Source organism: Pelodiscus sinensis, chromosome 1 (genome assembly GCF_049634645.1).
Source record: "Pelodiscus sinensis isolate JC-2024 chromosome 1, ASM4963464v1, whole genome shotgun sequence".
Lineage (NCBI taxonomy): Eukaryota > Metazoa > Chordata > Testudines > Trionychidae > Pelodiscus > Pelodiscus sinensis.
Genome location: NC_134711.1, coordinates 4,737,854 through 4,764,441, shown reverse-complemented (window position 1 = coordinate 4,764,441; position 26,588 = coordinate 4,737,854). Strand labels below are relative to the sequence as shown.

General features: G+C 52.6%; 1 protein-coding gene across 23 annotated transcripts in view; it reads left to right on the top strand.

Moving 5' to 3' along the window:
• LOC102464061 (uncharacterized) overlaps window positions 1–18,899 on the top strand; it is a 274,304-nt gene extending 255,405 nt beyond the window's left edge. For 21 of the 23 annotated variants that reach the window (XM_075925546.1, XM_075925539.1, XM_075925506.1 and 18 more), the window contains one exon: window positions 18,695–18,899. In XM_075925546.1, coding sequence (XP_075781661.1) covers window positions 18,695–18,762 — 68 coding nt within the window. In that variant the 3' untranslated portion in view covers window positions 18,763–18,899. Of the gene's footprint in view, window positions 1–4,904; window positions 6,642–18,694 lie in introns of those variants that run through there. The other 2 variants (XR_012902993.1, XM_075925510.1) reach the window with 2 other exon arrangements.
• Window positions 18,900–26,588: the final 7,689 nt, after the last annotated feature.

The following is a 26,588-nucleotide window of genomic DNA, read 5'->3' as shown; positions in this document are numbered from 1 at the left end:
GCATAGTCCTGTCCTTTGTTTCAGACTTGCTTGGGTAATTGAGTTTCCATCAATGGCATCATGGGACACACAGTCCTTCAATTATCAACTGCATCCAGAGACCTCCCATGTGGTGGTGAATTGCTTTGTACCCCGTGGGTCTCCCAGTTGCTGATTAGTGCCAATTAGTGGGTTCTGCTGTACAGCATCTCCCTCCTTGGGGTGAAATCCTAGCTCCAGCTAAGCCGAAGGCAAACGGCTCACAAGTTTGGGACTTCACCCTTGGTATTTTAGAACCCAGCTCTGTTCTCTCGTGCCGGGTCCCACGTTCCTGGTTCGACGTGCAGGGTTTTATCACGGTGCTGTGTTATTAAAGAAGGTTTGGGGTTTGGCATGCACGGGCCTTGGCAAACAAGTTGTTTAACTTTTTATTAAAGATACAGAAACAAAGGGGAGACAGTTCAAGCATCGGAAATGACAAGTCTGAAGTTAGGCTTTCATTGTTCCCTTGCCTTCTGCTGGAGAGACTTTTCGAAGGAACCCCCCCTTGCCCAACAGTCTCTAGGGTGCTAGGAAAGATGGTGCTACCTGCCCTGTTGGGGGAAAGAGAAGAAGTCAGTTGAGATGCCCAATCCCATGTCATCTCAGTGGGATGCCGCTGGTGCTGTCAGGAGCGGTTACGCCATCTGGGTCCCTCTCTCTGGCCTGCTCTGGTCAGGACATCTTGTAGGATCAGGAAGATGAAGGCTTGAGGTCCCAGGTCCAGTAGCCTCCGTCTGCTCTTTCTATCTCCTCTCTCCTCAGATCTTTCTGAAGGACCCACAAAGGGAATGGTGGGTGGAGCAACCCCCCTCCCCCACAATTACACCTAAGATCCAGCACCTCCATCTTGGTTCATAAACTTCCGATCTGTTTTCAATAAGCGTATTTTCAACAGTCCTTGGATTATATAGATGTGGCCATTTTGCTAATCCATGTCCTTTGACCTCTCTGTAAACTTCTTTCCTGACACTAATTTGACCTGCTCTTGGAGATAAATTCCTAGGCAGGCAAAAATTACAGGCCTGTTGTCACACTTGGCCTTTCCGATCCCGGAAATCATCTGGTGCCAGGCTCCCCCATACCTTGGGAGTATGAGCCTACGGTGAAAAACCTCCTCTTTAGCATCAGCCCAACTATCAATGACAGCTCTCCGTGCCATCTGCTGCCACGGTGGGACCCTTAAGGCTCTGGTACCCAGCTTGTCCCTTCATCCATCTTAGCTCCTTGCTGGTAATTACAAATACTACTTGCACTCTGGGGCCACTTCACATCAACAGCAGAGATCAAACTCAGCATAAGCCCCTGTCCTTGACCCAAAGGGGAATCTCCACTAGCATTCAGCAGTAAAGGGCTAATGACACACAGGCGAGCTGCTCTGATTGCCCCCAGCAGATGGCAGTGGCACACACATGCATGCCTCGTGTTTGCTACGTTACTCCCCTTTTTTAGAACAGCGCTGCTTCACGTCAGCTGATCCTGATCTGTCCGTCTGTGACCTCACAGTTCTCACCCGTGGAAACAGTGGCGATGTCTCAAGCACAGGACCACCAGGAGAATGTATCCGGCAGTCGGAGGAGGTTGATCCCAGCAGGGAATGGAACTATGTTTTACAACAGACACAGAGGTCTTGGTAGTGGGGGAGGCCCCATCAATTGGAACAGCTGGCGTCCAACTGTGGCGTGCGGCCTTTCGCTGTTAAAGGCCACATCGCTGGCTCTGAAAGACGCGGGAAGGTTCCCAGTTTCAATCTGCGAACTTTGTACGTTGGCGGCACTTTGTGAAGAGTCGCTTCCACTCTTGCACCGGCAGCGTGCTCCATCGTCCCTGTTTGTAATGACCCTGAACCCTTTTAAGCAGCTTGATTGCGTGTGGTTGGAGTCCCTTTCATCTTCCTTGCCAGAAAGCAGACGCGGTGAATGACGACAGCACGAGTTCCCTCGCTTTGAGCCCACCACGGACGTAGGTGACAGTGTTCCCTTGCGAACACAATCTGCCCCTTAACAATTCCATCCCGTGGAGACAAGATGTTCTGATCATTGTGAAGCACACAGACGGAAACTGGAGTTAGAAGCAGCCTTTGTAGTGCGAGCTCCACGCTTAATGCTTGAAACTGACAAAAAGCCTTTCTCAGGGCTTTTTGATCTGTGGAAGTGGGTCTGGCCCACGAAAGCTCATCACCTATTAAACCATCTTGTTAGTCTTTAAAGCGCTACATAGTTTGTCCTTTTGTTTTAGGAAGATCAGACTAACACGGCTGCCTCTCTATTACTATTTCTCAGGGCTGGCTTTCACAGGAGCCCTGGGGTCAATGCCCTTTAACCCCTCAGGTTTTCCTTTGGCCTCTTCGTTTTCTTCTGCCTCAGTGTCAGGGGAGGGGAACCTCAGGCCCAGAGGCCGGATGCAGTCCCCAGCTTGCCTGGATCCAGCCCCGGAGGCTTGGGGCTCCCCCCAACATTGGGGAGCCCACGCTGATGAGGGGGGGGGGGTTGTTTCTCACATGTGTGCAGCGACTGACTGATTTTTCCGTGGGTCAGTGGCCTCTAACCCAAAAAAGGGTTCCCACCCCCGCTCTATCTATCAGCTGTTTGTCGGCACAGCGCGGCAGTCTATACGGGGATCTGCCGACGCCAGAACCCTTTGTCGGCAGATCCTTTATGCCCCGACAAACAGCTGATCGGCACAGCGCAGCAGCCATTTTGATTTAAATGAAGCGGCGATTATTTAAATCGCCTCTTCATTTCCCTTTGTCGTCCTGCCTCATCTACATGGCTCCGTCGATGGAGCCATGTAGTCTAGATACACCCCTTGTGCTCAGGGGCTCTCCTGGCAAACATTGCTCTTGGAAGCACAGCTGGACTTCCGTTGCCTGAGGTAAAGTCCGAGAGTTAGATACACAGGGGAGCTCCTCTTCGGGGTCAGGAGGGGCCTGTCGCTTTGCAGAGACATTCCAGAGGAAACTGGACGCTGCCGTTCCGCCGCGGCTGCTGTCGACAATACCACCACCGTTATCTGCTGCTGATCGGTGGGTAAAATGAACTAACCTAGAGGGACACTTGTGTGCTCCTCTGCTGAGGTTCACACCGCTCAGTCAGCCTGTGAGTTGCAGTCCAGACACATTCACTGTCCACAGTCAATCTTAAACATTTCTGGTGGTGTTCATTAGATTTAGCAATAGAGGCATTTTGGGGGGGAGGGGTTATATTCACCTGAGTCTGGATCTCACTGTCTGATTTAAACTCAGCTTAGAGCTCCAGGCAACACTGGGGGAATTGGGGAGTAATTAGTTCGAATTACTCTGGGTAATTACTTTGAATGACTCTGGGGAGTCGTTATTTTGAAATAGCAGCACTGGAGCGCCCACACTGCCGCTATTTCGAAAGAACTATTTCGGAATCAGCATTATTCTCCAAGGAAAGGAGTACAGACTGGTTCTTTGAGGGGGTCAACAAGCATGTGGACTAGGGGGATCCAGTGGATAGAGTATACTTAGATTTTCAGAAAGCCTTTGACAAGGTCCCTCACTAAAGGCTCTTAAGTAAAGTAAGTTGTCGTGGGATAAAGGGAAGGACCACTCATGGACTGGTAACTGGTTAAAAAACAGGAAACAAAGGGTAGGAACAAATGGTAAGTTTTCCGAGTGGAGAGAGATAATTAGTGGGGTCCCCCAAGGGTCTGTCCTGGGACCCATCCTATTCAACTTATTTATAAATGATCTAGAGAAAGGGGTAAACAATGAGGTGGCAAATTTTGCAGCTGATACCAAACAGCTCAAGATAGTTCAGACTAAAGCAGACTGTGAAGAGCTTCAAATGGATCTCACCAAACTTGATGAGTGGGCAATAAAATGGCAAATGAATTTTAATGTTGATAAATGTAAAGTAATGCACATTGGAAAACATAATCCCAACTATACATACAAAATGATGGGGAGTAATTTATCTTTAACTGCTCAAAAGAGAGATCTTGGACTCATTGTGGAAAGATCCCTGAAAACATCCCGTCAGTGTGCAGTGTCAGTCAAAAAAGCAAACAGAATATTAGGAATCATTAAAAAAGGGATAGAGAATCGGACTGAGAATACCTTATTGTCTCTATATAAATCCCTGGTACTCCCACATCTTGAATACTGCGTATAGGTTGAGAAAAGGGCAACAAAAATGATGAGGGGTTTGGAACAGGTCCCATATGAAGAGAGATTAAAAAGCCTGGGACTTTTCATCTTAGAAAAGAGGAGACTAAGGGGGATATGACAGAGGTCTATAAAATCATGACAGGTATGGAGAAAGTGAATAAGGAAAAGTTATTTACCTGTTCCCATAACATAGGAACTGGGGGCCACAAGTGAAATTAGGAGGTAGCAGGTTTAAAACAAACAAAAGGAAGTTTTTTTTTCACACAGCGCACAGCCAACTTGTGGAACTCCTTGCCAGAGGATGTGGTGAAGCCCAAAACTTTAAGTTTCAAAAAAAAGCTAGATAAACTCATGGAGGTTAGGTCCCTCAGTGGCTAATAGCCAGGATGGGTAGGAATGGTGGCCATAGCCTCTGTTTGTCAGAGGCTGGAAATGGGTGATGGGAAAAGGATCCCTTGATGATTCCCTCTTCTGTTCACTCCCTCTGGGGCACCTGGCACTGGCCACTGTCGGCAGACAGGACACTGGGCTAGATGGACCTTTGGTCTGACCCAGTCTGGCCGTTCTGATGTACAGCTTTCGAAATAAGCGGCCCATTATTTCGAAGTAAAGGGTCATTACTTCGACCTACGGAGGGTTATTTTGAAATAAAGCCCTAGTGTTAGACCAAGGGTGTCCTAAGAACCTCCGGGAGGAGCAGAACGTCCAGCCAAGCGAACCCATTTCTTTTCTCTTTCCTTTCTCGCCCCAGGAAGGCAACTGGCTGCGGACCCATTACATAAATGAGAAGGGAACTGCAGGAGGTGAACCCGGGACAGCTCAGAGGCTGGAAATACAGCAGGACAAACCCTTCAACGCAAAGAGGCTGTAGCTGTTACTTCTGCAGACAAGGCGAGAGCTCTCGGTATGGATATGTCATCCATCCCACTGAGAAGAGGATGTCTTTGATTTGGCTGCAAAAGCTGAAGTGTTCGGCGGCTCTTGACAGTTCCACTCTCACCCAATAGACACCTAAATGTTATTTGATTTTTTTAAATATTACTGTAGGTTAACCCCACTTTGGCATAATTCCACTCACCAGGTGATGGGCCAGGAAGATGTAATAGTTTTTCCAGGACTATCTGTTTGGTAAGGAAGGACCAGTCAGTTTTGCCTGCGGCTGGTACGTTTTTGTGAAGATTTTGCAAGCTTGTATTAAATCACCAGTAGGGATGGATGGAACCAGTTTGGGAAAACTTAGATCATCATTCAAAGCAGCCTTCAGCCCTCGCTAACTCTAGCTTGGTCGCTGTTTTGACATGTCTCTCCGCTTCCTGGTTTCCTCCAAGATCAGAAGCAAGAGAGGAGCCCAGGCCTCGGAGGCTGAAATTCCTTGAGTGCTAATCCCAGCTCTGCCACCGAACTCTCTCTTTGGCCTTGGATACATCACTTATCCTATCTTTGCTTCAGCTTCCCACTCATAATGCAGGGATGTTAGTTCATCTCATGGAAGAGGAAATATCAAGGGCTACTAAAATATCACAAGAAAAGCTGGTCTCAAGTTGGGCCATACCACGTCATTCTGGAAATCGTTGCCTTGTCCTGTGCGATTTCGAACTCAGTTTCTAGACCTACATGTTTCAGCTACATGAGGAGGGCAGCTCTACCTGTTACTAGTGTAGATGCCAGCGGCTGAGATCAAGCAGCTGCAGGGATAGACGGGGAAAGATGCCCGTGTCTTGGATTGAAGTTGGGCCGTACCCTGGCTGAAAGGTCCCCTGGAGATGAGAATCCTTTGAACCAGATTCCGTAAGAAAAGAGAAACCCGTTATCGAAGGAGTCACTTTGTCATCAGGGTGACCCAGTGTGGGATGCATCTGAATCCCATAAGGTACCAGAGACTCTTAGCTTTTCTCAGATCTTTAAACCTTTCATTGCCAGTGAGCAAATGAAGAAGGAAATCATGAACTTAGAGTTGGTTAGGAAATATTAACTCTTTCCCAGATATACGGTAGCTAAAAATCACACTTACTGAAAGAAGTTTGGTTAACAAAGGCAACTCCTGAATTGTCAAATTTTTTTGCTTCATATAACCATCCTGGTCTCTAAATTATGGTCTTTCATGCTACATTCCCTTGACTTGGTCCTGTATGGGAGAGGCAACCTGATCTAGTAGTGCAAGCACAGAGTTTCTCGGCAGTCTCTGCCACTGACTAGCCTCCATGGACTTTGGCAAGTCACTTAACCTTTCTTGGTCATTGTTATGATACTCGTTCATTGATTGTACAGGAAGGTTGTGTGGTTTTATTTCATTTTTAGTATTGTGGCCAAAACCAGCCACCAGCAGAGATTAAATAGAAGCAAAACTAAATGTGCAAATGCCCACGACTTTAAGCAGAGGAGTTTCTTTTTGTCCAGACAACACCCTCTTGCTACTGGTTCATCAAATAATGGTGCTCATCTCCTGCATGACAGAAAATCTTAGTTTTTATTAAACAATTGAAAAGGATAGCTTGTCTTTGTGAATTTTACTGTGAAAGCTCCCCACGTTTATTTTTCAAAGACAACCTTGTTTGGAGGAGTGCTTTAATAAGGGTTATGGAGAGGAAATAGAAAAATATCTACTAAGCTCACATCTCAAAACCAGAGATGTTGGCATTGGGGAAAAAATGCAGAGAAGGGCAACTTTAAAATGATTAGGGTTATGAAACAGCTTCCATGTGAGGAGGGATTTAAAAGACGGGGACTTTTCAACTTGGAAAAGAGACGACTAAGGGGAAAGGTGATAGAGGTCTATAAATGATGATTGATGTGGAGAAAGTGTTATGTACTCCTTCACATGGCACCAAAACTGGAGGTCACCCAATGAAGTTAATAGGCAGCAGGTTTAAAACAAACAAAAGGCAGTAGTTCTTCACATAACACTCAGTCAACCTGTGGAACTCCTTGCCAGGGGATGTTGTGAAGGCAAAAGCTATTACAAGGGCCAAAAAATGAACTAGATACATTCCTGGAGGAACATCCGTTGTAAGTGCTTAGTTAAGATGATACTTATGCCTAAGGGAGAGTTTCTCCTGTCTCCTCAGGAGCCGATAGCTATGTTGATGGGAGAAGTTCTCTGGTTGATATAGTGCTGTCTAGACCAGGGGTTAGTTCAGTATAAATACATCATTCAAAGGGGTGGATTTTGTCAGTGACATAATTATCTATCTATGTATTTTAGAAATGTGTGTCTGTCTATCCATCCATGAGTCCACTTGTTCAAGAACTCCTCCTAAATTGTAAGAGCTAGGACATCACATTTGATATGCAGCTTCCTCTTGACATAACTTAAAGCAAGGTCAGGGTTTGGTTGTGCCAGGAAAACAGGATGTGCCTGGAATGGGATTGTGTTCCATAACATGGAAAGGGGGGTTATACTGTAGAATGACCACTAGAGGGCAGCAAGGGGCCAGAGATGGGGATCCGGATGGCTATGAGCCCATTGGGCCAGCATGGGGCAGGGATGGAGAAAGGGACAGCTCCTCAGACTCTCCTCGTAGGTCATGTGCTCCAGCCCCCTCATCATTTTGGTCGCCCTCCGCTGGACCCTCTCCAATGCGTCTGGGGGGCCCAGAACTGGCTGCAATACTCCAGATGTGGCCTCATCAGTGCCAAATAAAGGGGAATAATCACTTCCCTAGATCTGCTGGCAATGCTCCTCCTAATACCCCCTAATATGCCATTAGCCTTTTTGGCTACAAGAGCACCCTGTTGACTCATATCCAGCTTCTCAGCCACGGGATTCCCCAGCTCCTTTTCTGCTGAACTGCTGCTTAGCCAGTCGGTCCCCAGCCTGTAACAATGCTTGGGATTCTTCCCTCCCAAGGGCAGGTTCCTAAATAAAAGTGGGGACTTTCAGAGGTGCTGGGGTTCTCTACCCCAAGAGCAGGGAACCTTTTTTGTCTCAGGGGCCGCTGACCCGCGGAAAAAGTCAGTCGGAGGCCATGGAAAAGTGAGATTAAAAAAACCAAAAAACCTCCCTGATATGGCCCCCGACTGAGAAGGGGAAAGACACTCCCCACATTCCCCTCACATAGCTGAGCCTAGGGGGGCCTGGACTAGTAGATTTGTGGGCCGCTGTAGGCTCTGGGGGAGCCAAAACTGAGGGATTAAGAGTGTGGGAGGGGCCTGCCAGTGTGTTCAGTGTGGGAAAGGTTGGTGGATCTGGGAGGGAAGGAAGGAGGGTGCAGGAGCGGGTTGGGGGTGGGAGGACTGAGCAGGAGGTAGGGTGCCATAGATTCCTGTCGGGGGGCAAGCTTCCTGACTACTCAGAAGTTGCCTTTTCCAGGCGTACACGACCCTGACGCCCAGCACTGGGCGCCGGCAGCCACAAAAGTAGACTTCCCCTCTACTAGGGCAAACACAGCTGCCCCATCCTAGCCCTTAGCTCAATCCTCTCTACTGGGGTGAATACGGTAATCCTGGCCTCATCCACAGTGCAGTCCCCTCTACTGGGGTGAATACGGCCGCACCGGCCTAGTCCACAGTGCAGTCCCCTCTACTGGGGTGAATACGTCCGCACCAGCCTAGTCCACAGTGCAGTCCCCTCTACTGGGGTGAATACGGCCGCACCGGCCTAATCCACAGTGCAGTCCCCTCTACTGGGGTGAATACGGCCGCACCGGCCTAGTCCACAGTGCAGTCCCCTCTACTGGGGTGAATACGGCCGCACCGGCCTAGTCCACAGTGCAGTCCCCTCTACTGGGGTGAATACGGCCGCACCGGCCTACTCCATAGTGCAGTCCCCCCTACTGGGGTGAATATGTCCGCACCAGCCTAGTCCACAGTGCAGTCCCCTCTCCAGGGGTGAATACGGCCGCACCAGCCTAGTCCACAGTGCAGTCCCCTCTACTGGGGTGAATACGGCCGCACCAGCCTAGTCCACAGTGCAGTCCCCTCTCCAGGGGTGAATACGGCCGCACCAGCCTAGTCCACAGTGCAGTCCCCTCTACTGGGGTGAATACGGCCGCACCAGCCTAGTCCACAGTGCAGTCCCCTCTCCAGGGGTGAATACGGCCGCACCAGCGTAGTCCACAGTGCAGTCCCCTCTACTGGGGTGAATACGGCCGCACCAGCCTAGTCCACAGTGCAGTCCCCTCTACTGGGGTGAATACGGCCGCACCAGCCTAGTCCACAGTGCAGTCCCCTCTCCAGGGGTGAATACGGCCGCACCAGCCTAGTCCACAGTGCAGTCCCCTCTACTGGGGTGAATACGTCCGCACCAGCCTAGCCCACAGTGCAGTCCCCTCTACTGGGGTGAATACGTCCGCACCAGCCTAGCCCACAGTGCAGTCCCCTCTACGGGGGTGAATACGTCCGCACCAGCCTAGCCCACAGTGCAGTCCCCTCTACTGGGGTGAATACGGCCGCACCAGCCTAGTCCACAGTGCAGTCCCCTCTACTGGGGTGAATACGTCCGCACCAGCCTAGCCCACAGTGCAGTCCCCTCTACTGGGGTGAATACGTCCGCACCAGCCTAGCCCACAGTGCAGTCCCCTCTACGGGGGTGAATACGTCCGCACCAGCCTAGCCCACAGTGCAGTCCCCTCTACTGGGGTGAATACGGCCGCACCAGCCTAATCCACCTGTGGGTCTTCCCCCACCCCAAAGGCAGACAGTAGGTTCATGTCTGGTGGGGGAGGCAGGGGGCCCCGGGCCCTCCCACTCCTCCAGGGCCCAGCCCAGTGCCCCGGGGGCACTGTAGCGTCCCACTGCCTGCTTGTCAGGGTCAGATGCCAAAACACGCCGACCTCCCGGAACACAATCCCCTGCCCTGGGCTGCTTCCTACCAGCCGGCCAGTGACTCCCCCTGCTGAGCACACCTCCGGGTGCCTGTCCTTCCCGGCGGTCGCTGGCATCGCGGCTGAGGCTGCTGCTGCGCTGGCTGTTCCGGCTGCTGGCGTGGCAGCGACTCGGGCTGCCTTGGAGCTTGGCCATAAGCTCCTACCCCTCTGGCTGTCCGCCCAGATTGAGCTACCTCCTGGTCTCTTCTAGCCAGGTCCCACTGGGAGCATGCCCAGCAGGGCTGCGGGGGAGGGGCTTTTTCCTCCAGCAGGGCAGAGCCCGCCCCCTCTTCCCCAGTGTGGGGTGTGTCTACCCCATCACAGGTCCCCATCTCTGCTCTGCCCATATGAAGGATCTGGCAGATTGCCCCAGGGGGCCCCCCTCCCTGTCCATGGACACCCGTTTGACATCTTGGATGAGTGTTCTGCAGCGGTTACAACAGGAACACTGGAAGGCCAGACGCCCAAGTCCTGTCCCTTAACCTCTGCGTCCCATCTGTAACCATCAAACTTCCCTCGGCCTGCCAAGGGAGCGGGGAGGGTTATCCGTCACGTGCTTTCAGATCCCTGGCGGGAAGGTGTGATCCGCCCAAACGCACATCCCTTGTAGCGACCTGGAACAGGCCCTGCTCTGGGGCTCTCTAGGATCCAACGATTCCTGAACTGGGTGTACTAGATGCAGCTAGGGTTTCCTATCAATACTCTAGGAGGTTGGACATAATGGGAAATGGATAACTTGATTTTTTTTTTAAACAAATCTAGCCTTAAGTGTTTACTATTGATTTGCCATCTGAATTGCTTTGGTAGGACCAAACTATGACTGGAATGTATCCTCCACGTTTCCTTGGAAATGTCATGCCACTGTAATTGAGTTTTGCGCATTGATTTGATTGTGCGATAGAGGAGACTTTTAGGGCACAGGCAATCAACAGTGGAGCAGACTGCTTTAGAGACATGCAGGGGTGGTGTTCTTGTAAACAGGGAGCCTTCTGGAGAGTCCATAAGTACTTTAATATATCCTTTCGAAAGACCTTTACGAACGCCAATCAAACCCAGTATATATAGTTGGAGTCAGAGCCCCAAAACTCACAGAAATGGCTTTAAAATGTGGGGAAAGTCTAAAAAAAACCGATTTGGGGAGTCTCAGGGAGTAGCCGTGTTAGTCTGTAACTTTGAAAACAACAAGTGGTCCTGTGACACCTTAGGGTACATCTAGACTGCATGCCTCTGCCGACAGAAGCATGTAAATTAGACTACCCGACATAGTCAATGAAGCAGGGATTTAAATATCCCCCGCTTCATTAAAATAAAAATGACCACCGCGCTGTGCTAGCTCAGCTGATTGTTGGCACAGCGTGCAAGTCAAGACGCGGATCGGTCAACAGGGAACGCCTTTGTCGACCGTTCCCTTATGCCTTGTGAAACGAGGTTTCCAGGAGCAGTCGACAAAGGCATTCCCTGTCGACCGATCCACGTCTTGACGGCTGTGCTGTGCCAACGATCAGCTGAGCCGGCACAATGCAGCGACCATTTTTATTTTAATGAAGCGGGGGATATTTAAATCCCCGCTTCATTGACTATGTCGGGTAGTCTAATTTACATGCCTCTGTCGGCAGAGGCGTGTAGTCTAGACATACCCTTAGAGACTAACCAAAATATATAGAATCATGAGCTTTTGTGGGCACAACCCAGTTCATCAGATGAATTGGAGTGGAAATGACAGAAACCAAGAGATCTATATAGCTGCAGAAGTAGTACATGTTGAACCTCTCTAGTCCAGCACCCTCAGGCTACGTCTAGACTACAAGCCTCTTTCGAAAGAGAGCGTCTAGACTACAAGCCTCTTTCGAAAGAGAGCGTCTAGACGACAAGCAGATCTTTCAAAAAAGTGAGCCGCTTTTTCGAAAGAGAGTCTAGACACGCTCTTTCAAAAAAGCACAGTTTGCATTTAATAGCTCCTTTTTTCAAAAGAGTACTTTCAAAAAAAGGTGTTATTCCTCGTAAAATGAGGTTTGCCGCGATTGAAAAAACTGCCGCATTCTTTCGATTTACTTTCGAAAGAACGCAGCAGCAGTCTAGACGCAGGTGATGTTTTTTCAGAAAAAGACTAGACATACCCTCAGGACCTGACCAGTTTCAAACCAGAGAATTTGCCAAACCATGGGAGATCAATATTGTCTAGCGGCATGACCAAGACTTCCACTGCTTCCTGGGCTCTTAGAAGACATTTAGGGGTAAATTAGAGCTAAATGAAGCACAAAACACTGAGAGCCAGGACTTGTGGCTATAAACAAACTTTATGGGGTTGTGGGCAACTTGACCACACCCATGAAAAGTGGACATCCAGCTCACTAAAAACATTCCGGACCACAGCTGTTTTTGAACAAGAGCGTTCTGGACTAGAGAGGTTCTGTCTGTACCTCTCAGTTGTAGGATCGGTGTTAATGAGGCTAATTAAGTGGGCTGGATGTGTCCCATGCGTAGCTTTTGATGTGGACATGCCAGTGTTAATGGCAGGAGAAACTGGCTTTGTAACATGCCAACCAGGTACCGTCTTCGTTTTAGCCCTACTTTGGGAGTTCTGGTTTTTGAGCCGCTAGGTCGCATTCCAGTCACGCTTCAGAGATTTTTTGTGCAGCCACAAGGCCTCGATGGGTTTGTTTTCAGATATCACATGACTCCTGGTGCTGGGGCTTCCGTGCCAACTGGTGCCAGACTCGTGATACAAATCACAAGAATTGGCAGCAGTGCAATCCCCCTGCTAGAACTCTGCTCTTGCTGGCGTGCAGCAAGACGAGGAGGCGAAGGAAGGGAGCTACTGAGACGTGGCGGGGGCAAGGAAACAGCTGGTTCCAGGCTGGGATGGGTGTCCTGGCTGTTCCTACTGTCATTCCTACGGGGCTGATGCCCAGGATCCCATGGCCCTGCCTATCCTCGGTACCTGGGATCCTGTGCATCAACGCCCAGCTCCCTGCACCCAGGGAGTCCCACGTACGCGCCAGCAATCTGGTGCACTGTGGCAGCTGCTCCAGCCCCTGCCTCCGTGAGCTCCAGCCGGGTGCAAACATCCATCAGCAGGTCGGCACGAGCCCTCCCCGACATCCCCGAGAGGAGCCGGGGGAGAAGACGTCAGGAGCCAGGCTAATTTGCATGACCATGACCACGCCCACTCTGCCCAGGGGCGCAGCAGACCGGGGCTGCCTTGCCCAAAGGTGGGTGTGGGCTTGGGGCGGGGCATGGCAAGTCCCTTTGCTATTGGGCGCAGGGGGAAGCAAGGGCCGTTAGCTTTGGGGTGAGACCCCAGCACAGCAGAACTGGGTGGGCCAGGCCCTAAGGGGCTGTGCTGGCTACGCCAGTGTGAGGCTGTTAAAGCTCTGGGGAGAGGAGAGGAGAGGAGAGGAGAGGAGAGGAGAGGAGAGGAGAGGAGAGGAGAGGAGAGGAGAGGAGGACGGGTTTTGTTCTGCTCTAAGGGCCCTAGTCACCGTTGTGCGCGCACACACACACACACACACACACACACACACACACACAACATGTATGCGCACAAACCCACACCCACATGCACAAAACACATGCACACGTGCACACACAAAACACGCATGCATACAAACCCACATCCATATGCACGCATGCACACAAAACACACGCACGGGTGCACATACAAGCACACAAAATCCACACACACATGCACGCACACAAAATGCACGCACATACACGCATGCACAAAACATACACACGTGCACACATAAAACACACATGCACATAAAACCCATGCACACACACAAAACACACACACATGCATACACAAAACACATGCACACACACAAACCTGCATGCATGCACAAAAACATGCACACGTGCTTGGGCACACACAAAACACACACATCATGCATGCATGCTCACAAAACACACACACCTACAAAACGCACACGCACATATGCACGTACACACAAAACACATGCATGAACATGTACACATACACACACAAAATGCATACTCACACATATGCACATACATACACACATAAAACACGCACATGGATGCATGAGCACACACACACACACATGCACACAAAACACACACACATGCACATTCACACACACACTATTTCTCTCCGTCTAAGGGCAGGTCTAATTAGGGCCCAATTAAGAGCTGTTTGCTGTGGACTGGTACAGCTAACATCACTGATAACCAGGTCCAAGGAGGAACCCTTGGAGGTGCTTGTGGGACAGCCGCTGTGGGGAACCAGACAGCCCAGCCTGCTCCAGCCGAACCCGCTGGGCAATCTTTTCGGGGCAGGACCTCAGGGCATCGCAGGGCTGGGGGGAGGGAGCCGGAGGTGGCAGCAGGAGCAAGGCAGAGGGAATGACATGGAGGCAGGAGCAGCTGAGGCCTTGCTCCCTGCCTTCCCGCTTCCCAGGGGTGAGAGGGGACATTTGTGGGGGGGACGTCACCCCACGTGGTGAGAGACCTTGAGGAAAGGACACGGCCCCATGTGCTCGGAGGTGGGTGTTTCACATGCATTTTCTAACCCCCCGGGCGGCGTTTTTCCAAATTACTGCGGGGTTCCTTTTATGGCAGGTTTTCTTTGTCTCACGGCGGCTCTGTGCTTGTGAGAGGGGCAGCATCGCCTCTCAGAGGCCCCCCGGGGTGGCGTGAGGGTCTCTCCGATGCCTGGGTAGGACTCAAGAGAGTTCTGGGTTTTATTGTCCAAAAGAACCCCCAGAAACTGTGGCAAACTCCGGCCGTGCCCCGGGGCCCTGCGCTTCCTGGTGGACAGTGTTTGCCTCAGGGGCTCGCTGTGACCCTCCGCGCAGCCTCTGGCCCTGTACGAGAGGCAACGGTCACAGCCTACTGAGCCAGTCTCACCCTAGGCTAGTCCATTGTTTGGGGTGAACCCCTCCGCAGTCCTGGTTCCCCCTCTCAGGGGCAGACTCGGAGGGGGTGGGGGGAACCCAGGCCCGCTTGCGACTCCACGTTCCTGTCTAAGGCCATAGCCACTGGCAGAGTTTCCTCCACTCCCAGTCTTGCAGCCTTTCCCTGGGCCACCTCCCCAAAACGATCTCTCCCAGGACCGTCTCCCTAGTACCTGCGCAACCCTTCCTGCTCCTCCACAGTCCCCTACTGCACTCGCAGTCCTTCGCTCTCTCACTGCACCGCCTCCCTCTCAGTCCTTGGCCTTCCCCTGGCCCTTCCTGAGGGGAAGCCTTTTAAGCTGGCCCCAGCAGGCCTTAATGGGTGCCCTGATTAGCCTACTGCTTCAGACAAGCTCTTAATTGGCCCCGGGTACCTGCCTTCCTTGATTACATGGTAGCAGTCCCTGGCCGGTTCAGTCCAGGAACAGAAAACTGATCACCTAATTTCCTGCATATTTGCTCTCCACCAAGCTACTGTTGTCAGCTGCCCTGGGTCTGTCACAATACTGAACCCAGCCCTTGCATCTGCCGATTCCACCTGTCGGAGAGGTTGCACCTAGATCTCCCCCTGCCCAAAATATTTCCACTGGAGGGGAACTAGACCCACCCCTAGTTGAGCCAGCCTTGCAAAAAGGGATGCAATTGGCTCTTTGAAACACGTTCATGTGACCTGACACGAGACATGAGGGCTGAAATTGGGGGTCATTTCAAGATGGAGTGTGAATGGAAAGCAGCTTAACCAATCCTGTGGACACTCATATCAGAATAAAAGTGCCTCACTCCAAATTAGCTCCATGTACTTTGGAAGAGGCTTATACTACATTGGAATAAAGCACTCTTATTCCAAACTACGAGCAACCACACATGGAGTTAATCAAGCATAGCTGTTCAGAACTAATTGCGTAGACAAACCTTTAATTAGTCTGTCTGTAAATGAAAGCTGATGTAAGCACATGACTCCAGAAGCTGAGTCCTTAAACATGGGCCTATAGTGCCTAGGTCATCCAAGTCAGGTCTGTATTACGACATAGCACGTCTTAGCCTCTCTAACGTCTATGATCCCAAGAGACTTTTCACATGGGCACTGAGATAGCTCTGGTGTCTTGTCGAAATGCCAGTTTGGGTTTATACTCTCTATATATGGATGTGTCTACACTGGCGCGATCTTGCGCAAAAGCAGCCGCTTGTGTGCAAAAACTTGCTGCCTGTCTACACTGGCCGCGTGTTCTTGCACAAGTAAACTGACGTTCTAATGTATGAAATCAGTGCTTCTTGCACCAGAACTCTGATGCTCCCACTCAGGAATAAGCCCTTTTGTGCAACTGTTCTTGTGCAAGAGGCCAGTGTAGACAGGCAACATGAATTTCTTGCGCAAGAAAGCCCGATGGCTAAAATGGCCATCAGAGCTTTCTTGCGCAAGAGAGCATCTACACTGGCATGGTTGCTCTTGCGCAAGAGAGCATCTACACTGGCATGGTTGCTCTTGCGCAAAAGCACATGCCAGTGTAGATGTAGCTGAATACTTGTCTAAAAATGCCCACCCGCTTTCATCTGTTTCGTGTGTGTGTGTGTGCACATGTGTATGTGCATGTGTGGATGCATGCGTGTGTGTGTATGCATGTGTATGTATGCATGCGTGTGTGTATGCATGTGTGTGTTTGTGTCTGTCTCAGTGTTTTACATACATAGGGTATGTCTACACTACAAAGTTAGTTCGAACTAACGTCCGTTAGTTCGAACTAACTTTCCTAGGCGCTACACTAGCGCGCCGTTAGTTCGAACTTAATTCGAACTAACGGAGCGCTTAGTTCGAACTAGGTAAATCTCATTTTACGAGGATTAAGCCTAGTTCGAACTAGCTAGTTCAAATTAAGGGCTGTGTAGACTCTTAATTCGAACTAGTGGGAGGCTAGCCCTCCCCAGGTTTCCCTGGTGGCCACTCTGGCCAACACCAGGGAAACTCTATGCCCCCCTCCCGGCCCCGGACCCCTTAAAGGGGCATGGGCTGGCTACGGTGCCCGTGCCAGGTGCAAGCCTGCCAGCACCCAGCCAGCAGACCCTGCACCTGGCACGGCACAGAGCCACCCACCCGATGTCCCCCAGCCCACCCCCTCTTCCCGGGACCAGGCTGGCGGCTCCCGGGAGCTTGCCCTGGACCGCAAGAGGCGGGCACCTTCCTGGGCTAGTGCGGACATCGTGGACCTTGTCCACGATCTCCGCACTAGGCACAGGAAAGTGGCCGTCTAGGGCAGGAGAGCTGCCAGCCTGGCCACCCAGGAGCAGGTTTGCATGAAAATCAAGGGGGTCCACTGAGACCCCCGACCCTGAGCCCTGAGCTTACAATGGCCGTCCTGGGTCAGACCAAAGGTCCATCTAGCCCAGTAGCCTGTCTGCCGACAGCAGCCTACCCTAGGGACCCTGGAGGGGATGGACCGAAGACAGTGACCAAGCCATTTGTCTCGTGCCATCCCTCTCCAGCCTTCCACAAACTTTGGGCAGGGACACCACTCCTACCCCCTGGCTAATACCACTCCATGGACCCAACCTCCATGACTTGATCTCACTTCCCTTTAAACTCTGTTCCAGTTCTAGCCTTCACAGCCTCCTGCAGCAAGGAGTTCCACAGGTTGACTCTTTGCTTTGTGAAGAACAACTTTCTGTTACTAGTTTGAAGCCTGCTACCCATTCCTTTCCTTTGGTGTCCTCTAGTCCTTCTTTATGGGAACTAATGAAGAACTTTTCTGTATGCACCCTCTCCACCCAACTCCTGCTTTTAGAGACCTCTATCCTGTCCCCCCTCCGTCTCCTCTTTTCTAAGCTGAAAAGTCCCAGTCTCTTTAGCCTCTCTTCATATGGGACCTGTTCCCAACCCCTGATCATTGTAGTTGCCCTCCCCTCTCCCAGCCTCTCTCATCCCCTCTCCCACCTCCTTTTCCCAGTCTCCCCCAGTTTTGTTCAATAAAGACAGAGTCAATGTTGGAAGAAACGTTATCTTTATTTTGTACATCAATAAGAAGGGGGGCTAGGGAAGGGTAAGTGGAAGGAGGTGAGGGAGGAATGGGGTACAAGCCCCCGATGGGGAGGACTGGGCTGGCTCTGCGGGCTTCTGGGGGTGGAAGCTCTCCTGCAGCCCCCCGATTGCCCCCTCTCCCCAGATGGCAGCCTGCGGCAAGTGCAGCCGGGCTGATGGCCGAGTGGTGTGATGTGCCCAGTGTGGGTACTCCGGGCACTCCAAGCCAGGACTGCTTTGCAAGCGGGGCACCCCTGAGAACTGTCTGTCCGGGGTGGGGGTCGGGACCCTTTAAGCGCAGCCCTCGGCTAGCCTGAGACAGCATCTCCACGCTCTAAGTCCTCCTTTTATGCCCTGCCGGCACAGCTTCCGGCCATCCTTAAGCCCTGTTCAGAGTCCACTCAATGTGGACTTGCTAGTTCGAATTAGCAAAACGCTAATTCGAACTAGTTTTTAGTTCTAGACGCATTAGTTCGAATTAGCGCTGTAGTGTAGACGTACCCATAGAGACACAGAATCACATAGGCTGGAAGGCTCTGTAATAACTCCACTTCCTCCCCCCTTGGGCAGTGGCAGGACCAAGTAACCCTAACCATGTGTTTGTCCAACTTGTTCACAGAAACCCCCAGTGATGGGGTGGGGGAAGGCCACACCCCACCCGTGGGCACCAATTCTAGAGCTTAACTGTCTGGAGAGTTAGAAAGTTTTCCCTACAATCTAATCAAAATCGCCCCTGCTGCTCCGACTGCTCCTTCCTGCCCTCCCTTCAGCAGGCCTGGAAAACAACTGATCGCTGTTCTCTTTCTAACAGCCAGGCACGGATTGGAAGACTGTTATCCGGCACCACCACTCCCGCCAGGCTTCCGATTTGAGGACTAACCCTGCCCGGATTTTATAGCCATTCCTCACAGGTCGGGTTTTCTAACGCTCGGAGCGGTTTGGTTGCTGTCCTGGACACAGCTCCAAGTGCCCCCCTCACGCCCTCTGGCTGAGTCGAGCAGGAAAATTACCTCCCACGTCTTATAAGAAGGGCCACGCTGGGTCAGACCCAAGGTCCATCTAGCCCTGTCTCCTGTCTCCCAACAGTGGCCAGTGCCAGATGCCCCAGAGGGAGTGAACAGAAACAGGGAATCCTCACGTGATCCCTCCCCTGTGATCCATTTCGCTCTGACACACAGCGGCTAGGGACACCATCCCGACCCACCCTGGCTAATCGCCATCGATGGACCAAACCTCCATGAATGTATCTAGCTCTTTCCGAAGCCCGTTAAAGCCCTGGTCTTCACAGCCTCCGCTGGCAATCCACTCCTAACCGCCGGCCTCACACAGACGCCCCAATGCCACTGCTGGATTTCGAAGAACCGGTTCAATGCTGCCTCGCTAGGCAGGGAGTCTGCTTTCGGTGACCCCGTCCTCCTGGAGGGAAGCCATCTCAGCACGTCCCGGGCGGGGTCAGCCGGGGCACGGGTTGCGTAGTAACTTGTTTGTATCCGGGTAGCGGGATGGACGTGGTCAGAAAGCACTCGGGGAGGAAAATGGCAGTGCTGGGTTTGGGAGTGACCTTGACAAAAGAAAATGGGCTGTGAGCTGACGAGGCGCAGGTGGCGTAATGGGGTAATTTGGTAATGATGCAGTCAGGCTAATGGCCCTGAGCACAGACAGCGGGGACGGAAGCATCGTCTCGCGTCGTCTTGCTGTGCCCCGCAGATTGGATGTGAGCGGCGGCCGTGCGCGAGGAAGCTGGCGATCGCTCCCTCCCAGCCTAGGCCAGAATCAAAAGCACGGAAGATTTTCATCCCCCTGCCGTGGGCCCAGAGCGGGCTCAGGTGGGAAGCTACGTACCTGCTGGGTTTGGAGCAAGAGGGTCTGGAGGCCGCATGGTGACGCAGCCACAGAGTTCAGAGAAACTTCTGGGGGCACCTGCGGAACCTCGTCTCCTGCCAGCTGGAGGTCAGGTGGTGCCACCCTCAACCAATGAACTGCCCCCGTCAGAGCGCCTCGGCTCTCATTGGCTCACCGTGCCCCATGGGCATGATGCTGCCCAGCAGCTTTTGAATATCGACCTGTTCCCCTTCTGTAAGCGTCCCAGCCAGGGCTATGTTGTACACCCAGGACTGGGCAGTAATTTTCACAGCGGAGGGCCGCTTAATAATTTTGGTAGATGGTCTTGTGAAGGCTCCACCCCCAGAAGGGGCGGGGCTTAGTAGGAAGGGGCGGGGCCTGGGAGGAAGGGGTGGGGCCATGATAGAAGGGGTGGGGCTGGGGATTAGCTTCCCCTCGGAGTTGCCTGGGGTGAGAGGCTTTGAAGTGAAAACACAGCAAAAGGCTCGCAGCTCCTGGCCCCACTGCTACCGCATCGCCTGGCAGCTGCCCAGGTTGGCTACAGCTATTTAAAGGCCAGGATAGGGCCACAACCAGGAGCCATAAGAACATAAGAACGGCCGTACTGGGTCTCTCCTAGGCTAGTGCCCTCATCAGCAGACCAACCTCCCCGATCGCCCCAGAGACCCCTCTGCCAGGCTCCCCCGGGGCCTCTGTCCTTCCAATGCTCCCCACTTGCTTCTCCATCTTTCCCCTCCCCCATTACCCTTTCCTGACGCACACGCCCATCGGTTCACTCTCCTTCCCCAAGCCAGGTCATATTCACCCTCCCCCAGCAGCCGTCTTCCCCCTTGGGCTGTGAGGAGGAGGCTGATGGAGCCAGAGGCTGCTGGATTCTACGGCAGCAGCTAGGGCAGGCAAGAGGAAGCCCAGAGTCCTATGGGAGGCAGGCTAAGGGGGTTGTGAGAGCCCCAAGAAGCGCAACTCCTGGAAGGGAGAGCGGGGCTAGAACCCCTGACAGAGCCATTCTTGTGGCGGGCAAGGAAAAACAAGGGGCGGGCAGGAGTCAAGCCATGAGGGGCGCAGTTCCTAGAACCAGCCACAGGGGGTGCTGCTGCGCAATGGTACATGCAGCCACACCTTGAGGAAGGGGATGTGTGGATGGGACGTCGACCGTGTCCCATCTCGGCGCTGGCCTTTTAGCCCGACTGCAACGCTCCGCACAAGGGAACATAAACCAGCCGCCCGGCCGGACGGGGCAGAGGAAATCGGAATCTGGGCTCTGCTACACGGAGGGGGAATGGAGAATGACTTGCCGGTCAAGAGATCAGACAGCTGATGGCCGGAGAGGTGTGGGAAAGCGGCGTGGGGACGCGCGCTCTTTAACAAACCCGTCTGCAGCCTGACAGCCTCATTAGCCGGAGCTGGCTGAGGGCTGGGAGGGGGGAAAAGCTATTTTTAACCCTGTGGTCTCTAGTTTTTGTTTTCCTATGAGAGCCTGGTGTGCACCCGGGCGTGGGGGCCTGTGGACATCCCCCCGCAATGTCTCTGCAAACAGTTTCTTCTTTATGTGCTAGATGCAGGCCCGGATGCAGGAATTTCTTTGGGGCGGGGTGCGAGCCGTGGGAGGAGCTAGTGGTTGCCCCGCCCCCCATAGCCCAGCCCCACCCCCAGCCTCGCTCCTGGGGTGGCGGGAGGGGGGGGTAGAAATCACCCCCAGCCTTTCCCCAGCTGGCTGGAGCATGGGGGAGGGAGGCTGGGGGAACATGCCACCCCAGCCTCACACTTACTTGGAGGACGATGGGGGGTGCATTCACACCCTTCGCAGCCCCCCCCCCCCTGCCCTCTTGCATACGGGCCTGAGATGCTCCCCTTCCCCCCCTCCCCCCCTCACGTCTTCGAAAAAGGAGGCTGGCATTCAAGCGGTGACAGAGTGAAGGCGACATTTGCCCTGGGTCCAATTTCCTTAAATTCTCCAGCTGTGTCCAGCAAACAGCGGGATGGACAGTGGGTGGAGCCCCAGCCCTTCCCCTCTGCCGAAGCCCTGTTCCTATGGGAGTCAAGTGCTCCCCCCACTCCCAGCCCCACACCACAGGGGTGGGCGGGGCCAGGCTGGTGGTTTGGGAAGGCAAAGTCTTCCCTCGCCTGGCACAGCTGCCGCCCACGAAGAGCAGTTATAGAAAACAGGGAAAAGGCAGGAAATGATGAAGAATTATCTTCCGGGTCCCCCACAGTGAAGCAGGAAGGGGACATACGGTAAAGGACTTACTGGGTGACCCACTGAACACTCTGTGCCTCAGTTTCCCCCCACCCCCGTCCAATGGGGAAACGCTGTCCTTTCACTCACCCTGCATCCTGGGCTCCTTGTAAGCGCTTTGGGGCAGGGGCCATCTCCGATTCTGTGTTTGCGCAGTGCCTGGCACGGTAGGACTCCAGCTCTGGCAGAGGCCTTCAGCTACGGCTGCAATATAAATAGTGATGATGCCACAGACACAACACACCAAAGTGCTCGCTGTATTTGAAGACGCCCTTTTCTTCTCCGGTGGGGATCTCCCCCCTCGGGATGGCAAGCTCAAAAATCAGAGTTTTATTTAGTTCCTAAGGGATTGTTAATGGCTAATGGTCAATAGCAGATCACATGGGTGCTGGTTTTTAATGAAGAAAATTCCTTTGGTCTCTGGGTTGAAGACGATCAGTGCAAAATGGCCAAGGTTGTTGTCCCCAGCCTCAGTTTTGCTACAGGTTGCGAATGGGCAGCAGGGCAGGAATCACTGGATAATTCCCTGTTCTGTTCGCTCCCTCTGGGGCATCTGGCAATGGCCACAGTCAGCAAACTGGACACTGGGGCTATGTCTACACTACAGAGTTTTTTCAGAAAAACAGTTGTTTTTCCAAAAAAATGTCACTTACTCCACACTGCAATCGTGTTCTTTTGGGGGGAAAAATCGAAAGACCAGAGGGGTTTTTCCAACATTGGTAAACCTCTTTCTACAAGGAAGAAGCCTTTTCCCAAAGAGCTCTTTCACGAAAAGACGTGTGTGGACGGGGAAAAGGGAGTTCTTTTGCAAGACGAGGAAAGAGGAAAAAGCACTGGTGCCCTGGTGGCCACCCGTCCATAGCAATCACAGCTTAAACGTGAGTGTCCATCAGTGCGGACGCTCTCTTTCGAAAAAGCAGATCGTTTTCGATGTACTTTGGCAGTGTGGACGCTCTCTTTTCGAAGACGTTTTCTCGGAAGAGCTCCTCCGGAAAAGCTTCTAATGGGTTAAGCCTGCAGTCTAGATCAGTGGATCTCCACCTTTTTTTTTATAAAGTACCCCTTTAAAAAAAATTATACGTACCCCCAGTACCTACAGTCTTCAGACCTCTACATTTTTTTTCTACCGTTGCAACACATTTGTTTAAACAACTTGGCTATGTCTAGACTGGCATGATTTTCCGGAAATGCTTTTAACGGAAAAGTTTTCCGTTAAAAGTATTTTCGGAAAAGAGCGTCTAGATTGGCACAGATGCTTTTCCGCAAAAGCACTTTTTGTGGAAAAACGTCGGTGCCCAATCTAGACGTGCTTTTGCACAAAAAAGCCCCGATCGCCATTTTCGTGATTGGGGCTTTTTTGCGCAAAACAAATCTGAGCTGTCTACACTGGCCCTTTTGCACAAAAGTTTTGCGCAAAAGGGACTTTTGCCCCAACGGGAACAGCATAGTATTTCCGCAAAAAGCACTGATTTCTTACAGTAGGAAGTCAGTGCTTTTGCGGAAATTCAAGCGGCCAGTGTAGACAGCTGGCAAGTTTTTCCAGAAAAGCAGCTGATTTTCTGGAAAAACTGGCCAGTCTAGACACAGCCCTTCATTGTAAGTTTAAGCTTAACTTAAACTTAAACAACTTAATCGTGGGTGATGAAATTTTTGGGTGTAAAAAGTACAAAACTAATAAAGTGCTGTAAAACTTAAAACAAAAATTCAGTTTTCTCCAAATTTCAGTTGTCTTGACATACCCCCCAGGCGTCTCTCGAAGCGTACTCGTACCACTGGTTGAGAAACACTGATCTAGAGGTAGCCTGGGCTAACTGGACCTTTGGTCTGATCCAGTGTGGCCGTTTTGATGATCTAAAAGTACAAGCACCCCGGTGTTCCCTCCCTACATAAGAACATAAGTATGGCCGGAGTGGGTCAGACCAAAGGTCCATCTAGCCCAGTATCCTGTCTGCCGACAGTGGCCAATACCAGGTGCACCAGAGAGGGTGGACCGAAGACAATGATCAAGTGATTTGTCTCCTGCCATCCCTCTCCAGCCTCTGACAAACAGAGGCCAAGGACACCATTTTATCCCCTGGCTAATAGCCTTTTATGGACCTAACCTCCATGAAATTATCTAGCTTCTCTTTAAACTCTGTTATAGTCCTAGCCTTCACAGCCTCCCCTGGCAAGGAGTTCCACAGGTTGACTACGCGCTGTGTGAAGAAGAACTTCCTTTTATTAGTTTTAAACCTGCTCCCCATTAATTTCATTTGGTGTCCTCTAGTTCTTCTATTTAGGGAGCTAATACATAACTTTTCTTTATCGGCCCTCTCCACACCACTCATGATTTTATAGACCTCTATCATATCCCCCCTCAGTGTCCTCAGTCTGTGAGCTTCGCACAGCTGCCCCTCATCATGGCATCTGGGTGCCTTCCATAGAACATAGGTTAGCAATAGAGAAGCCCCAGTGGACTTCTTGAGGCTTTGCCTTTGCTCCAGTTTCAGGGCATAGAGTGCTCAGCACGGAGCTGGTTCTAGGGATGGGTAGCCGGTACTGGGAGGGTCACTCCAGTTACAGTAGCAAGCTTTATCGACTAGGGCGGTTTGGCGGCGTTATCCCAATCTGGTCTCCGGTTTCATCAAATCTCCTCTTTCACGGCCGATCCCCCGTGCTGCGACTAGGGAGAATTCCCTCCCCAAAAGACCACCTTCTCATGCAGGTGCGGACAAACGGGGTTACTGCCTTTTAGGGTCCCCACCAGTGTTCCCTGTTAGCTGCGCACTTGTGCCACCACTCCGGAGAAATTCCAGTGCAGCCCAGCTGATGAGCAGAGCACCCACTGCTAGGTTTGTGTTTCTACCGGTGGTGCACATTCGCACATGCCTCGGTGCACATCAAATTATTCCACACATGGGTGGGAAAAAAATCTGCACGTGGAAGGGAAAGGTTAGAGGGAACATTGGTCTCCACTCACCTTCTACGCTAGAGGATTTTGATATTTACGCCCACTGAAAAATAAATAGATGGGCGACAAAGGGGCAATAACTCCAAAGGCCAGCAGAGACTCGGGTGATGTTCCATTCCTCGCCAGTTCCAGGCATCACCCTACTCTTCCCCAGCCTATCCCATGATGTGCCAAGAGAGATCCCTAGGATTGGGCCAATGGTGCCCCTGGGTGCATCGCATCAGACGCTGATTCCAGGGCTGCTCTGAGGCTCAAGCACCCACTGCAAAAACAGGAGCAGCTCCGCGTCCGCAGGGCCAGATGAATCTTTTGTGGGCCCTGTGATGTAGTGTTGGAAACTTGCTGGTGGCTGTGCTGGGCGGAGGGCTGTGGGTGACCTCCACTGGTTGCTGTCTGTAGCACGGCCCAGCAGGATGGGGGATGAGTCACTAGACAAGGGTCTCCCAACCTGTCCGACCAGTTACCTCCCAGGGAGAGAAACAAAGGAAGGAGGGGAGGGGAGGCCAGCCCCTGGCTGGGGGGCAGGGCTGGAAGGGACGTTTTTTTAGTTTCTGTCTGGTATCATGGAGGAAGCAGCCTAGGAAAGGGTCTGGGGTTTAGGGGCCCAGTCTCCCCATCTCAAGGGGGGCTGAGGCATCCTAGGCCTGCCCTGGAACCAGATTACATCTGTGCTGTGCTGTATCCTGGAGAAGCAATAAACTGCCTCTATTCTACTGGCCGGTAGAGTCTGTTCGTGCCGCTACGGGGGTGCAGGAGGCGGGGGAACCCCGACAGGCTGCCACAGGCCCCCAGGCCCAGACCTCACCACCTCACTCTGCCCTGAAGCCCTGCCTGTCCCTCCGGAGGCCCCACCCACTGCTGGCACAGGGGTGGGCAATGGGCGGAGAGGAGCACCCATGGCCACACACAAAAGTCACTGATTGAGGTCCACTGTGAGGGGGCGTCTGCCCTGCACTGGCCCTTTAAGGGGAGAGGCCTGGATCTGTGGAGCCAGCAGCTGAGGCAGATACAGCCAATCAGGGCCCAGCTGAGGGCTGTATAAATAAAGACGCCTGGGGGGAGGAGACTCCCTGACTCACTCTTGCTGCTGCTGAGGAGTAGGAGGGACCCGGCTCCCAGGGAAGCTGGTGGGTTCCTGACACAGAGCAGGGCTGGGGAGCTCCGGCCAGGCAAGCTCCCAGGCTGCAAGGAGGCAGCCAGGGAAGGCCAAGGCAGCAGGTCCACACCCCCTTGCCAATGCTGAGCGGCCATTTCAGACTGTAGTCTGCCCCGAGGCGGGGGCTAGCTGACGATTGCTGGTGGGTCGCTGAAGCCGGGTGGGCATAGGGGGTTGGGGTTCCCTGAGGGGGTGCTGCTGTGGGGCAGTACCCGGTGGGGAGGACGCTGCCGTTTGGGAGGGACGTGGCTCCTGACGGCAAGTGGTTCGCAATAACAGATCACAGCAGGTGAGACGCCGGCCAGAAGGGGGCGCTGCAGGGGCTGACGAGCTGATTCCCTGAGTGGCCAGCAGGAGGCGCCGGGGTGGTGAGTGGCGCCCTGCCACACCCACGCTGCAGTGGCAGTGAAGTGAAGGCTCGCCCGCTGTCATCTCGCTAGCGTGCGTGGCGATAGTAACAGACGCCGTGGCGCTGGCTGGTAACCAGAGTCCCTAGCCAGGGTCCAGGCTGGCTTGTCCCT